This window comes from Oncorhynchus mykiss, chromosome 17 (genome assembly GCF_013265735.2).
Source record: "Oncorhynchus mykiss isolate Arlee chromosome 17, USDA_OmykA_1.1, whole genome shotgun sequence".
Taxonomy (NCBI): Eukaryota; Metazoa; Chordata; class Actinopteri; order Salmoniformes; family Salmonidae; genus Oncorhynchus; species Oncorhynchus mykiss.
The window spans coordinates 60,334,822-60,351,747 of NC_048581.1; the positions used below are offsets into that span (position 1 = coordinate 60,334,822).

The following is a 16,926-nucleotide window of genomic DNA, read 5'->3' on the forward strand; positions in this document are numbered from 1 at the left end:
AAATCAGACCATAACTCTATCCTTCTGCTTTCTGCTTACAAGCAAAAACTCAAACAGGAAGTACCAGTACTGCGCTCAATATGGAAGAGGTTCGATATAGCGGATACTAAGCTACAGGACTGTTTAGCTAGCACAGACTGGAATATGTTCCGGGATTCATATGATAACATTGAGGAGTGTACCACATCAGTCACCAGCTTCATTAATAATTGCATCGATGATGTTGTCCCCACATTGACCGTACGTACATACCCAAACCAGAAGCCATAAACTACAGGCAACATCTGCCGTGATCTAAAGGCTAGAGCTTCTGATTTCAAGGAGTGGGACAATAATCCGAAAGCTTATAATAAATCCCTCTATGAACTCCAACTAGCAATCAAACAGACAAAGCTTCAATAAAGGACAAAGATCGAATCCTACTATGTCGGTTCTGACACTTGACGGATGTGGCAGGGCTTGCTAACTATCATGGATTAAAAAAGTTAAACCCAGCCGCGAGCTGCCCAGGAACGCGAGCCCACCAGACCAGCTAAATAACTTCTGTGCTCGCTTCGAGGCAAGCAACACTGAACCATGCATGAGAACACCAGCTGTTCCAGACGACTGTGTGATTTTGCTCTTCATAGCCAATGTGAGAAATACATTTAAACAGGTTAACATTCACAAGGCCGCGAGGCCAGACGGAATACCATGATGTGTACTCAGAGCATGTGCTGACCAGCTGGCAAGTGTTTTCACTGACATTTTCAACCTATCCCTGAACCGGTCTGTAATACCAACATGTTTCAAGCAGACCACCATAGTCCCCGTGCCCAAGAATGCCAAGGTAACCAGCCTAAATGACTATTGCCCCCTAGCACTCGCATCTGTAGCCATGAAATGCTTTTAAAGGCTGGTCATGACTCACATAAACACCATCATCCCAGACACCCTGGACCCACTCCGATTCGCATACCGCCCCAACAGATCCACAGATGATACCCACCTGGACAAAGGAATACCTATATAAGAATGCTGTTTACTGACTACAGCTCAGCTTTCAACACCATAGTTCAAGCTCATCACCCTGGGACCAAACGCCTCCCTCTAAAATTGGATCCTGGACTTGCTGACGGGCCACCTCCAGACAGTGAGGGTAGGCAACAACACATCCGCCACCATCAACAGGTCAAGAGCTTCAAGTTCCTCGGTGTCCCCATCACTAAGAAATTAACATGGTCCACACACACCCACACAGGACTGTCTGGGAGTGGTCTGAGAGCGGGACCTATTAGTTTAGCCTAATGGGAGGGATATGTAACCTGAAAACTAGCTCTTATTGGCAGAGGTTTGAAACTCTTTTTGTTATTGGTCAATTAACTTATACCGCCTGGTGATCAAATCAAATCTAATTTTATTTGTCACATACACATGGTTAGCAGATGTTAATACGAGTGTAGCGAAATGCTTGTGCTTCTAGTTCCGACAATGCAGCAATAACCAACGAGTAATCTAACCTAACAATTCCACAACAACTACCTTATACACACAAGTGTAAAGGGATAAAGAATATGTACATAAATATATATGAATGAGTGATGGTACAGAACGACATAGGCAAGATGCAGTAGATGGTATTGAGTACAGTATATACATATGAGATGAGCAATGAAGGGTATGTAAACATAAAAGTGGCATAGTTTAAAGTGGCTAGTGATACATGTATTACATAAAGATGGCAAGATGCAGTAGATGATATAGAGTACAGTATATACATATACATATAAGATGAGTAATGTAGGGTATGTAAACATTATATTAAGTGGCATTGTTTAAAGTGGCTAGTGATATGATACATTTTTTCCATCAATTTTGATCAATTTCCATTATTAAAGTGGCTGGAGTATGTGGCTGGAGTCTGATGGCCTTGAGATAGATTGCTGTTTTTCAGTCTCTCGGTCCCTGCTTTGATGCACCTGTACTGACCTCGCCTTCTGGATGATAGCGGGGTGAACAGGCAGTGGCTCGGGTGGTTGTTGTCCTTGATGATCTTTATGGCCTTCCTGTGACATCTGGTGGTGTAGGTGTCCTGGAGGGCAGGAAGTTTGCCCCCGGTGATGCGTTGTGCAGACCTCACTACCCTCTGGAGAGCCTTACGGTTGTGGGCGGAGCAGTTGCCGTACCAGGCGGTGATACAGCTGCTGCGCCTTCTTCACAACGCTGTCTGTGTGGGTGGACAAATTCAGTTTGTCCGTGATGTGTACGCCGAGGAACTTAAAACTTACTACCCTCTCCCCTACTGTCCCGTCGATGTGGATAGGGGGCTGCTCCCTCTGCTGTTTCCAGAAGTACACAATCATCTCCTTTGTTTTGTTGACGTTGAGTGTGAGGTTATTTTCCTGACACCACACTCCGAGGGCCCTCACCTCCTCCCTGTAGGCCGTCTCGTCGTTGTTGGTAATCAAGCCTACCACTGTAGTGTCGTCCGCAAACTTGATGATTGAGTTGGAGGCGTGCATGGCCACACAGCCGTGGGTGAACAGGGAGTACAGGAGAGGGCTCAGAACGCACCCTTGTGGGGCCCCAGTGTTGAGGATCAGCGGGGTGGAGATGTTGTTACCTACCCTCACCACCTGGGGGCGGCCCGTCAGGAAGTCCAGTACCCAGTTGCACAGGGCGGGGTCGAGACCCAGGGTCTCGAGCTTGATGACGAGTTTGGAGGGTACTATGGTGTTAAATGCTGAGCTGTAGTCGATGAACAGCATTCTCACATAAGTATTCCTCTTGTCCAGATGGGTTAGGGCAGTGTGCAGTGTGGTTGCGATTGCGTCGTCTGTGGACCTATTGGGGCGGTAAGCAAATTGGAGTGGGTCTAGGGTGTCAGGTCGGGTGGAGGTGATATGGTCCTTGACTAGTCTCTCAAAGCACTTCATGATGACGGGAGTGAGTGCTACGGGGCGATAGTCGTTTAGCTCAGTTACCTTAGCTTTCTTGGGAACAGGAACAATGGTGGCCCTCTTGAAGCATGTGGGAACAGCAGACTGGGATAAGGATTAATTGAATATGTCCGTAAACACACCAGCCAGCTGGTCTGCGCATGCGCTGAGGACGCGGCTGGGGATGCCATGTGGGCCTGCAGCATTGCGAGGGTTAACACGTTTAAATGTTTTACTCACGTCGGTTGCAGTGAAGGAGAGCCCGCAGGTTATGGTAGCGGGCCGTGTCAGTGGCACTGTATTGTCCTCAAAGCGAGCAAAGAAGTTATTTAGTCTGCCTGGGAGCAAGACATCCTGGTCCTCGACGGGGCTGGTTTTCTTTTTGTAATCCGTGATTGACTGTAGACCCTGCCACATACCTCTTGTGTCTGAGCCGTTGAATTGTAACTCTACTTTGTCTCTATACTGACGCTTAGCTTGTTTGATTGCCTTGCGGAGGGAATAGCTACACTGTTTGTATTCGGTCATGTTTCCTGTCACGTTGCCCTGGTTAAAAGCATTGGTTCCCGCTTTCAGTTTCGCGCAAATGCTGCCGTCAATCCACGGTTTCTGGTTTGGGAATGTTTTAATCGTTGCTGTGTGTATAACATCGCCGATGCACTTTCTAATGAAGTCGCTCTCCGAATCAGCGTATTCGTCAATGTTGTTGTTTGACGCAATGCGGAACATATCCCAATCCACGTGATCGAAGCAGTCTTGAAGCGTTGAATCAGATTGGTCGGACCAGCGTTGAACAGACCTGAGCGCGGAAGCTTCTTGTTTTAGTTTCTGTCTGTAGGCTGGAAGCAACAAAATGGAGTCGTGGTCAGCTTTTCCGAAAGGGGGGCCTTATATGTGTCGCGGAAGTTAGAGTCACAATGATCCAGGGTTTTACCAGCCCTGGTTGCGCAATCGATATGCTGATAGAATTTAGGGAGTCTTGTTTTCAGATTAGCCTTGTTAAAATTCCCAGCTACAATTAATGCAGCCTCAGGATATGTGGTTTCCAGTTTACATAGAGTCAAATATGGTGGTGATGTCGCCAGGCTGGCCAAAACTCCACCTATGCTAAACTAGCTAAAACTTCAGGCAGTCTTTTCTAACAGCTCTTACACTAAAATTGTATTATCATAATTTTCACAATTTCACAGTATTAATTAATCCATCCTGTATTATTCTGAAACATGTAAAATCATGTTTTTAAGTGCACTGCCCTTTTAACAAACAGACTTAAGATGCGTCTAAGTATTAAATTAGACAAGTTGTATTGCCAGTGTTTTTGGTGGAAGGGCTATACTGTACATCCTATCCATTACAGTTATTTATTTTGATTTGTGACAGAGGGAATATTGAGTGTCTGACTGCAGAGAGATCACAGTAGGGAGGGGAAAGGCAGAGAGCACAATGGTGTCATTATGCCACACAAATGGCATAGAATGAACAACCATTAGGTGATGAACAGTTTATCCTGATTTACAAACCCAGATCCAGGAGGAGAAGGGGGGTGGAGAGGGGGTGTGGATGTGTCAAGTCTGGCCCAGATGAGATGAGCTATATTACCACACACAGCCCTGGGCCCCCTGATTCAATCAGCCCACCATTGAAAACATCAACTGACTCTGTGTGTGTGTGTGTGTGTGTGTGTGTGTGTATGTGCGTGTGCGTGCGCGTGCTCACTGAGCTTAGGCCAACAAAGGAGCAAATAACAGTTTCCATATGTGTAAAAGTTGAAGAGCGTATATCATGCAGTTTCTCATCAAGTCGTTGGATCTCTGGATGCAGACTGGTCTGTGGATGTGAGATAAAGGAGCTGTGATGTCCTGTGCTTTGCCTGGCCCTGTTATGCATATTCATGGCCAGCTGTGGTCCTGATAAGAATACTGATGTGATCCTGTTCCCTGTCTTTGTCGCTGGGTGAGCACCTGCCACCATGGATGAAACACAAGCCCCTCATGCAGTATTTTATGAAACAGACCCATTCTCACTGCAAGTCATTATTTCAAAGGGAAAGGGTTCAAAAGGCGTAATATGGTTTTTGTTAGTTAGGGCACATATTGTAATAAAACTTTTCAAACTAGCTGTCACCTCAGATCACCCATTTGCTTGCTCTGTCTGCTGTTGTGAAGTCTTATATGAAGCCTATGTCCAGTTATTGTTGCAACTTCCTCATCCTTCCTCTGTGCTGATCCTGCTCTTCCAGGTGATGAAGACCTACCACATGTACCACACGGAGAGTATCAGTGCTGAGAGCAAGCTGAAGGATGCTGAGAAGCAGGAGGAGAAGCAGTTCAGTAAGTCTGGAGACCTCAATGTCAACCTGCTGCGCCACGAGGACCGGCCCCAGAGACGCAGCTCCGTCAGGAAGATCGAGAAGATGAAAGAGAAGGTGAGGCTGACACCAAGGCTTGTAGAGCTGTCCCCGACAACATCAAAAAAGAAAGTTGTCTGTTCTTTCAACCAATCGATCGTTTTTTTATTTTTATTTATAGACACACCCTATGTTTGTATAAAATCAACTATATGTAGGCTACTGAGCTTGTCTGATGCTTTAAGCACTGCGATTAAAAATGAAGACACACAAAGGGAGCCAGAGATCAATATACTGTAGCCTAACCAGAAGAGAAAAAAAACTGCTCTCGACCCTCCTTCTCCTGCTGCCCGCTGCCGCTGGCATTTGCATATTCTGCAAAGCTCCTGAAGTTGCCGGTAATAGGTTAAACCAGCGGTCGGAAACCTTTTCCATTTGGAGTGCCAAGTTATCCTAACATTTCTACTGATCTGCGTGCCAGTTATGATTTTCATATGCACATTTTCGTGGAAGAGTTTCATTTAATTTATAATAAGGTCTTCATATCTCAAATCAAATTGTATTGGTCACATACACATATTTAGCAGATGCTATTGCGGGTGTAGCGAAATACTTGTGTTCCTAGCTCCAACAGTGCAGTACAAAGTATCTTAACAATTCACAACAATACACACAAAATCAATGTTGTGGTTAATCAAACCTCTTATCTAAATGAAAAAGATACAAATCTAAAAGTAACTTCTGTTGCCATCGCCAATATGTACAAATAGCCTATATAAAAGCCAACAAATAATAATATTACAGCCCTCAGGTAGAAAATATCCTGATTAAAAATAAATATCCTATAAATCACATTGGCTGCGCATGGCCTGTCTGCAAGGAACTTAAAACGTTGCATCAACTATTAACTTGATCAGCCCAAAGCTCATGCTAGCAAACTTGCAACATTCTATAAAATATTCTGGGCCCTCAGAGCTTCCAGAGTCAGTGAGCTCCGGACAGACAGATACAGCTGTAGGCTAAGGGATAAGAAGTAATCAGGTAGGCCTATTTTATGAAGTTTCCACCGACCGGATGTTTTCCCCTCCCTTTCATGCTGAGTGGTTATCAAAAGGGAGAGAGCTGGAAAGACTTTTCAAGTAGGAAATATTCAGGAAATATTGTCATTCTCAATGGATGTAACAACAGACTTAGTTTATGTACAGTTTGAGGCGAAGAAATAATTACTTTGAGAAGCTCCACAGTGATGGTGAGTTAAGACAATCAGAAATAGTATCAGATTCCCAAATGGGCACATTTATAGGTATATATATTTAACCAGGCAAGTCAGTTAAGAACAAATTCTTATTGTTGTGAACCTGCCTGTTCAGGTTCTTGAACTGCCTGTTGAGGGGCAGCTCGAGGGTTTGAACTTGCAACCTTCCGGTTACTAGTCCAACGTTCTAACCACTAGGCTACCCTGCCGCCCCGGGTATTTGTGCGCAGGCCAAGTAACCTAGGTCTAGTTCTATGCGTAATCAAGTGTGTGTTCTTACTCTAGATTGACAGGAGTGCTCCAAACAAGTAAATGGAAGACGTAAATGGAAATAAAATTGACCAAAACCTTTTTCTCACAAGTGTAGCCTAGATTATGCGCTCTGCAAATAACGTGTCCACTCCTACAATGACAACAGTAAGACTGCAATACTAATACTGTATATTGAATGCATTAAATTAAATTACTGTAACCAAACAAATGTAGATTAGAAATGATGGGAATTAACAGTAAATGTACTTCTGGTGATACTGATGTGCCGTCCCTGCAGCCTCCGCAATGGATTAGTCCACTCAAACAGGCGTGAATCAGACAGGTGTCTCGTGTGCCATAATTGTTGTTATATATATTTGCCACTGCTCGACTAAACAATCGACCAGTCGACTAAATGGGGTCAGGCTTGATGACCATAGTGTCTCCAACAGCTAGTGCTGTTGGCTGGGACTGCTGGTAATACTGTACATTGTCAGTCACTTCTGTAAAGTGATATTTTGTTCGGCAGGTAGAATCATTTTAGCTGGCTAAGGCCAGAGGGACCCTCTCAGTATTGTGTGAATGAAGAGGATGGTAAGGCTGTGTGAGAGTGGGTGCAGGTCCATTGTGTAAGCCCACGAGAGAGGGAGAGAGCGAGAGAGAAAATTGCCGTAGCATGGGTCTACACACACAGACAAATGGTGACTTCCAGGTCAGTGACCCAACTGCACAGTCTCTCTAGCTCATCCATGCCCATGACTCTAATTCATGTTAATTCTGCTTATTACCACACACTCTACTGCACTGTACTTAAGACACTGTACTTCAAACATTCATATTTCAATCTGGATTCTCAGGGGGAATTTCTTCATTAAAATGCGTCCATTATCAGTGCAGCTCAGGGAATCAAATGGCTGACAGCTTTCCTCCCTCCTCAGGCTGCCGTCTCCAGAGATGCTGGCAGGGGAACTGTACCATCCCCACGGACTATTTATAACTTGCTGTAGTTATGAACGTACTTTCTCTCTGCGTTGTGACCTGATTTTGCCGGCTACAATAGCATTGTCGTTCAGAATCCTAGCTACCTGCAAACAGAGTTGAAGAGGGAGAGGAGACAATCAAGCCACAATCCCCATTTCCCCGATGCACTGTTTTAATTTGCATGATAATGGACATGTGACATTGGTGTTGGTGGACCATGTCTATTTGAAGTGCAAAGTGTTTGTATTTGAAGGACATGCTATCCAATAGTCCCCAGGCTGCTGGAAGAGGTTATAAGGAGCGCTTTCAAACACAGACACGCAGACACACGTCAATGTGTTGTTGTTTAATTGGCTCTCTTTAATCCTGCTTTGTGAGCCAAGTCTCAATGATTCTGTGTCACTGTGTTCCATTTGAGTCAATTGTTTTTGTCAATACCATTATGTATTGTCTGGTAACGTCCATTATCGATGCTATGTGAACAACAGATGACAACATATTCTTTTTGATGAAAAATGTCCTGTTTCCCAGCTGGATGCCACGAGCAGATGCAGCATGCCCAGTTAACCATAGCAACAAAGACTGTGCACCATTTAAAGCTACAGTACCAGTCAAAAGTGTGGACACATCTACTGATTCCAGGGTTTTTCTTTATTTTTTTACTATTTTCTACATCGTAGAATAATAGTGAATACATCAAAACTATGAAATAACACATATAGCATCATGTAGTAAACAAAAAAGTGTTTAACAAATCAAAATATAATTTTATATTTGAGATTCTTCAAAGTAGCCACCCTTTGCCTTGATGTACAATTAGAGCACACTAGCACAAACTAGTGAATGTTTGTTTGAGTCTGTTTTGGTTAGCAAGCACACTGCACCAAAACAGTATTTTATATGGCTGTTTCATTGTTCACATCTGGGCTGTACATTTTGTTGTGCTGAATTGAATTGTGACTCTGACTGTGAATGGCCAGCCTGGGTGGAACAGTTATGATGCTGTTATTATCTACAGGAAGCTTGTCAAGAGCCTCTCTTATAGTGGATCCCTCTGACCTTTTTCCTGCTGACACTAAGCCAGGCCATCAGGCTGCACAGAAATTGTCAGATGTTATTGTGCAAATACCATTTAGCAAACTCAACGTTGCTTAATTTCATTAACTCCCCCCCCCCCCCCCTCTGTTTCTGTTTTCTCTCTTTCCCTCTCACTCTCTTTCTCTTTCAATCTCTCTCTCTCTTTCTTCTCTCTGTCCCCCAGAGACAAGCCAAGTACTCAGAGAACAAGCTGAAGTGCACTAAAGCCCGCAATGACTATTTGTTGAACCTGGCAGCGACGAATGCCGTTGTGGCGAAATACTACATTCACGATGTCTCTGATATGATTGATGTAAGTATGCGATAGGCACTCAGGTTTCATTGTATCTCTCAGCTGGGATTGTCTAACGTTGGTCTAACGTTGGTCTAACGTTGGTCTAACGTTGGTTGCTACACTAGATATTCTCACCATCTGTTTTAGTGTTCGCAGCCCATTTGCTGTATTGCTACAAGCTGCTCTGTTGGTTTGACTGAAAGTGTTTACCTCCATTTTGTGTCTCTTAATCTCGAACAAAACAGTTTGATTCTGAGCCAGTCGGTAGTACTGTTGTTAAGTGTCTAACTGAATGGCTTTGCCAGATGTACATTACGGTCCTACTGTATGTTACCACCCAACAGGCATTGTTAGGATTCTTCTGGAATATAAATGATGACATCCTGTCATGGGAATGGATCAGTGTTGACAGTCAGAATGCCTTCCTGCTGGTCTTCTCTTCCCCCTGTTCTCCTCTCCTGCCTCTGTCATGCCCTCATCTATCTGGGAGTGCTGTGAGGGCTGAGGCTCCTTAAGGGAGCTGTGCTGGGAGATGCGGAGCGTGTGTGTCTGCCTGTCACTGTCACACACCCCACTCTCCCAGGGAGCCAGGCAAAACACACTGATGGTGAAACATGACCCTTGGTGACACAGACACATGCACACCCTCACACGCGTACAGAAACTCCTCTGCTTCCTACTTCTACAGGGCAGAGGTGGAGAGGAACCACAGCCACAGGAAAACTGGATTGACAGGATTGAGAAGGGAGAATCTCATCAGAATCGATTTAAAACAAAACAAAAGTTTCCTCTCTTACCTCAAATCTGCAGTAACTCCAGGGTTTCCACCCTCTTCTGTTGGTCCGTATCTAATAAATAATGTGTTCCGTTTAACAGTATGCCACTTCCCCTTCAAAGTATCAATTGGATTAGAGAAATAGAGTTACATGACAGAAAAGACCATACCTAGGTGAACCACCATCATAATTCAAAATGCAAAGCCAACACACCCCAGCAGCAAGCCTGTCTGGGAAGTCTGTGATTACAGTTGGTGAACGAGTTTGCTTTGTAGACCACTAATGGCTAGAGGAATGAAACCCTAGCCAGGGTCTGGGTGCATACAGGCAGCAGTGTGGCCAGTGTGGTTGGCAGGGATCATTCATCCCCAGGTTACCTGGTGGTTCTTGCAGGGATCATTCATCCCCAGGTTACCTGGTGGTTCTTGCAGGGATCATTCAGCCCCAGGTTACCTGGTGGTTTTGGTGACTCTGCCAGATGTGCCCCCTAGCCTCTCCCTCCCTGTCTACTGTGTGTGTGTGTGTGTGTGTGTGTGTGTGTGTGTGTGTGTGTGTGTGTGTGTGTGTGTGTGTGTGTGTGTGTGTGTGTGTGTGTGTGTGTGTGTGTGTGTGTGTGTGTGTGGAGGGTACTGTGGTATTGGCCTAGGCATGCCTGACCAGCTCTAAAACTGAGTTGGAGAGTTGGATACAGAGATCCTGCATATTTACAGAATGCATATGATGTGATTGTACTTAGAGGCTTGAGGCTGGCTAGACTTTAAACAGTTCTAAACATCAACTGTGTGAAGTGTGAAGGAGCTGGCCTGGAGCTCTAGGTTACACAGGGTTCCTCCAGACAGAGACCTCTGATTGGTGGCTGTGTCTCTATGCTGGGTCACTTTGTTGGAGCTGCTTCCTGTGTCTGGCAAGTGAACGGGGACATGTCATCGCAAATCCTGCCGTCCTGCAGGGAAAGGGATTGTGAGCATGACTCGCTGTGCTGGGTCGTGCCGCCACAAGCTGGACAGAGGATAAGGGCCTGTTTGTCATGCCACACAGAAACAGTCACTAGCAGCAAGACATCAAAACATGCATCCACACCGCAAGAAGTCAGTCCTGTCTATTAGAATCAATGGAAATAGATTGCAGATGTCTTTTGCATGCAAATAAACAATGTCATCAGTTTTACAGTACCATTATTCTGCCTGTCAGCACTCCTGCTACAGTATACTTATGATAGAAAAATGACAGAGAAAACTCTGTACCTCTGTGCTGCCGTATCCTTCCTGATTGTACACTGACCCTGTTATAAAATAACCGCTGCTATGGGGATTTATCCTTGGAGCCGAGTGCAACTTCCGGTGCGTCTATTAAAGAGCGTTTAGAGAATCACAGAGCAGTCTGACTCTGGCCCCTCCAGCCTCGAGGCAACCCACTCACCGCTCTGCTCTGCTCGGCTGCAGTAATTAGGTTAGTTTATGCAGCTCCATGGTTGAGCTAATTATCCTAGGTGTCCTACTGTGCTTGCTCTTCTAATTCGGTGTATTCTATTATTCTATTTAGGCCTGTTAACCGATAGCAGTGTCTGATTTGGAATTGAGTTCATGTTGAAGGTCAGGTTAGTAACGCGCTTGTAGGAAATGAGAGGAATCATGTAACTGAATCATGTAACTGAATCGTGTGATTGCTAAAGGCTGAGTTTATCCCATTGACTTGTGTATAATGGATTCCGACTGCTATGTCAGGTTGTCCATAATTAGGTCCAGGAGGTTCTTAGTCACATGACCTGAGCCACAAAACTCTGGACCCTTGGTGTAGACTTACAGTCAGGTCATGTGGTCAAGAAAAAGGCCTATATTATATTCTACTCCTATATTAGTTATTGTATTATACTATACTATAATGAGTGTTTTTCCTGTATCTCAGTGCTGTGACCTGGGCTACCACGCCAGCCTTGCGCGTACCTTCAGGACCTACCTGTCAGCTGAGTACAACCTGGAGACAAGTCGCCACGAGGGCCTGGACATCATGGAGAACGCCGTGGACAACCTGGACTCCCGCAGCGACAAGCACAAGATCATGGACATGCACAACCAGGTGTTCTGCCCTCCCATGTGCTTCGAGTACCTGCCCCACATGGGGGACGAGGTGAGAGGGGTCAAATTACTGATTTGGTACATTTATAGATTCATACGATATTGATTGTCATTATTGAAACTGATTCCGAGTTGCAATTACAGCCAGTAGATTTATTCAACCATGGAAAGCACGTTCAAGCCAGCAGAAACAACGTTTCTAAGCATGCTTTTTCCAATTCTGTAAGGTACACTTAATGAAAATCCAAGTGCTCAGCCCATACCTCTGTCTACGTGTGCCCCCTCAGGTGTGCCAGGTGAGTGCCCAGCAGCCTGTGCAGACTGAGCTCCTGATGCGCTACCACCAGCTGCAGTCCCGTCTGGCCACGCTCAAGATCGAGAACGAAGAGGTGAGGGCTCACGGTAGCGTCCATCCCCCCCAGTGTGTCTCCTGCATCACCCCGCTGAGATCGTCCTGTCGCCAATGTTTCCCAAGTCTCTGAAATGCCAGAACTCAGGTCTATAGATACAATCAACTCTCATTGCAATTTCAATGTAATGGCCCACACACACTTCCTGGGAGCTGAGAATGTATCTTTAGCTTGTGATTGTGAGCTTGTATGATAACCGTAATGGATGCATGTTCCATGTAGATACAGTACATCCCTAATGATGGCGTGTTGTGCGTGGTGAGGAGTGGCCCTTCTCAGTGGGAGCAGCAGGCAGCACACACACACACACACACAGCTCTCTCTCCCTCTGAGTGGATGCAGGTGCTAATGGAGATGCTAATGACCCTGGCTGGCTAGCTACAACCTGCCCTGATGGCTACGCCTCGGCTCCGTCTCATATCGCCCTGGTTCTCATCATGTCTCATAACGTTTCATATAACTTCCGGGTAATGGACGAGTCGTGCCACTCTGGGAATGAGCCTGATCAATCACAGTGTTGTATAGAAAGAGCCCGCAGACCTTTTACATACAGCCGGGCCAGATGCTCTTCATATTCTGCTGTTATTGTGATGAATGGCTGACTGGCAGGTCGTCTGGTACGCTGCCTAGGAATGAACCGTGTACCTGCCTTAGGAGGTGAAGGCTGTTTGGTGTCAAACAGCTACAATCAAAGGTTATTCGTTGTTATTCGGGGTCGATTTGTCTTTGAAATGGGATATGCCAGTGATCACTCACATTTGACCTTGCAAGTGGCATAGGATGCTTTTACTTTTATGTTCAAAAAGACCGGAATCAGATGACTTGAGGAGGAAATCCTGGTTCTTTTTGTTGTGGTTTGAGTTGCTGAATCTTTGCCTTTGCTGTAGGTGAGGAAGACTCTGGACGCCACCATGCAGATGCTCCAGGACATGCTGACTGTGGAGGACTTTGATGTGTCTGATGCCTTCCAGCATAGCCGCTCCACTGAGTCCATCAAATCGGTGGCTTCCGAGACCTACATGAGCAAACTGAACGTGGCCAAGAGACGGGCCAACCAGCAGGAGACAGAGGTCTTTTACTTCACTGTGAGTACCTGCCTGTTATGCATAGCTGTCATACCTGCCTGTTATACATAGCTGTCATACCTGCCCTGCTATACATATCTGTCATACCTGCCCTGCTATACATAGCTGTCATACCTGCTTGTTATACATAGCTGTCATGCCTGCCTGTTATACATATCTGTCATACCTGCCTGTTATGGATAGCTGTCATACCTGCCTGTTATACATAGTTGTCATACCTGCCTGTTACACATAGCTGTCATACCTGCCTGTTATTACATATCTTTCATACCTGCCTGTTATGGATAGCTGTCATACCTGCCTGTTATACATAGCTGTCATACCTGCCTGTTATACATAGCTGTCATAACTGTTTGTTATACATAGCTGTCATACCTGCCTGTTATACATAACTGTCATACCTGCCTGTTATACATAGCTGTCATACCTGCCTGTTATACATAGCTGTCATACCTGCCTGTTATGGATAGCTGTCATACCTGCCTGTTATACATAGCTGTCATACCTGCCTGCTATACATAGCTGTCATAACTGTTTGTTATACATAGCTGTCATACCTGCCTGTTATACATAGCTGTCATACCTGCCTGTTATACATAGCTGTCATACCTGCCTGTTATACATAGCTGTCATACCTGCCTGTTATGGATAGCTGTCATACCTGCCTGTTATACATAGCTGTCATACCTGCCTGTTATACATAGCTGTCATACCTGCCTGTTATACATAGCTGTCATACCTGCCTGTTATACATAGCTGTCATACCTGCCTGTTCTGGATAGCCGTCATACCCGCCTGTTATACATAGCTGTCATACCTTCCTGTTATACATAGCTGTCATACCTGCCTGTTATGGATAGCTGTCATACCTGCCCTGCTATACATAGCTGTCATACCTGCCTGTTATACATAGCTGTCATACCTGCCCTGCTATACATATCTGTCATACCTGCCCTGCTATACATAGCTGTCATACCTGCTTGTTATACATAGCTGTCATACCTGCCTGTTATACATATCTGTCATACCTGCCTGTTATGGATAGCTGTCATACCTGCCTGTTATACATAGTTGTCATACCTGCCTGTTATACATAGCTGTCATACCTGCCTGTTATGGATAGCTGTCATACCTGCCTGTTATACATAGTTGTCATACCTGCCTGTTACACATAGCTGTCATACCTGCCTGTTATTACATATCTTTCATACCTGCCTGTTATGGATAGCTGTCATACCTGCCTGTTATACATAGTTGTCATACCTGCCTGTTACACATAGCTGTCATACCTGCCTGTTATACATAGCTGTCATACCTGCCCTGCTATACATAGCTGTCATACCTGCCCTGCTATACATAGCTGTCATACCGGCCTGTTATACATAGCTGTCATACTTGCCTGTTATACATAGCTGTCATACTTGCCTGTTATACATAGCTGTCATACCTGCCTGTTATGGATAGCTGTCATACCTGCCCTGTTATACATAGCTGTCATACCTGCCTGTTATACATAGATTCCTACCTGCCTGTTATGGATAGCTGTCATACCTGCCTGTTATACATAGCTGTCATACCTGCCTGTTATACATAGATTCCTACCTGCCTGTTATGGATAGCTGTCATACCTGCCTGTTATACATATCTGTCATACCTGCCTGTTATGGATAGCTGTCATACCTGCCCTGCTATACATAGCTGTCACACCTGTTTGTTATACATAGCTGTCATACCTGCCTGTTATACATAGCTGTCATACCTGCCTGTTATGGATAGCTGTCATACCTGCCTGTTATACATAGCTGTCATACCTGCCTGTTATACATAGCTGTCATACCTGCCTGTTATACATTGCTGTCATACCTGCCCTGTTATACATAGCTGTCATACCTGCCTGTTATACATAGCTGTCATACCTGCCTGTTATACATAGCTGTCATACCTGCCTGTTATGGATAGCTGTCATACCTGCCTGTTATACATAGCTGTCATACCTGCCCTGTTATACATAGCTGTCATACCTGCCTGTTATACATAGCTGTCATACCTTCCTGTTATACATAGCTGTCATACCTGCCTGTTATGGATAGCTGTCATACCTGCCCTGCTATACATAGCTGTCATACCTGCCTGTTATACATAGCTGTCATACCTGCCCTGCTATACATATCTGTCATACCTGCCCTGCTATACATAGCTGTCATACCTGCTTGTTATACATAGCTGTCATACCTGCCTGTTATACATATCTGTCATACCTGCCTGTTATGGATAGCTGTCATACCTGCCTGTTATACATAGTTGTCATACCTGCCTGTTATACATAGCTGTCATACCTGCCTGTTATGGATAGCTGTCATACCTGCCTGTTATACATAGTTGTCATACCTGCCTGTTACACATAGCTGTCATACCTGCCTGTTATTACATAGCTGTCATACCTGCCTGTTATGGATAGCTGTCATACCTGCCTGTTATACATAGTTGTCATACCTGCCTGTTACACATAGCTGTCATACCTGCCTGTTATACATAGCTGTCATACCTGCCCTGCTATACATAGCTGTCATACCTGCCTGTTATACATAGCTGTCATACCTGCATGTTATACATAGCGGTCATACCTGCCTGTTATACATAACTGTCATACCTGCCTGTTATGGATAGTTGTCATACCTGCCCTGTTATACATAGCTGTCATACCTGCCTGTTATACATAGATTCCTACCTGCCTGTTATGGATAGCTGTCATACCTGCCTGTTATGGATAGCTGTCATACCTGCCTGTTATACATATCTGTCATACCTGCCTGTTATACATAGATTACTACCTGCCTGTTATACATAGCTGTCATACCTGCCTGTTATGGATAGCTGTCATACCTGCCCTGTTATACATAGCTGTCATACCTGCCTGTTATACATAGATTCCTACCTGCCTGTTATGGATAGCTGTCATACCTGCCTGTTATACATATCTGTCATACCTGCCTGTTATGGATAGCTGTCATACCTGCCCTGCTATACATAGCTGTCACACCTGTTTGTTATACATAGCTGTCATACCTGCCTGTTATACATAGCTGTCATTCCTGCCTGTTATGGATAGCTGTCATACTAGCCTGTTATACATAGCTGTCATACCTGCCTGTTATACATAGCTGTCATACCTGCCTGTTATACATATCTGTCATACCTGCCTGTTATACATATCTGTCATACCTGCCTGTTATGGATAGTTGTCATACCTGCCTGTTATGGATAGCTGTCATACCTGCCTCTTTTGCCCTAAGATATGCATCCATGTCTCAGGGCAACTGCCTGTTATATCGGTTTCACACTAAAGTGACAAACCTAGCTGTACTACCATAGTCTTTTTCCCTGACTAAAAGGACCTTTAGTGTCAGTTTAGTGCACATCAAAGCCATCAGCCATCACACCATTCCATAAAACAC

The 16,926-nt window shown here is 44.9% G+C and overlaps 1 protein-coding gene across 3 annotated transcripts in view; it reads left to right on the forward strand.

Moving 5' to 3' along the window:
* The window catches only part of srgap3 (SLIT-ROBO Rho GTPase activating protein 3), a 117,933-nt gene that overhangs the window by 69,343 nt on the left and 31,664 nt on the right, over positions 1 to 16,926 (forward strand). For all 3 annotated transcript variants that reach the window (XM_036950354.1, XM_036950353.1, XM_021569197.2), the window contains 5 exons: positions 5,158 to 5,343; positions 9,015 to 9,143; positions 11,807 to 12,028; positions 12,264 to 12,365; positions 13,274 to 13,471. In XM_036950354.1, coding sequence (XP_036806249.1) covers positions 5,158 to 5,343; positions 9,015 to 9,143; positions 11,807 to 12,028; positions 12,264 to 12,365; positions 13,274 to 13,471 — 837 coding nt within the window. The remainder of the gene's footprint in view (positions 1 to 5,157; positions 5,344 to 9,014; positions 9,144 to 11,806; positions 12,029 to 12,263; positions 12,366 to 13,273; positions 13,472 to 16,926) is intronic.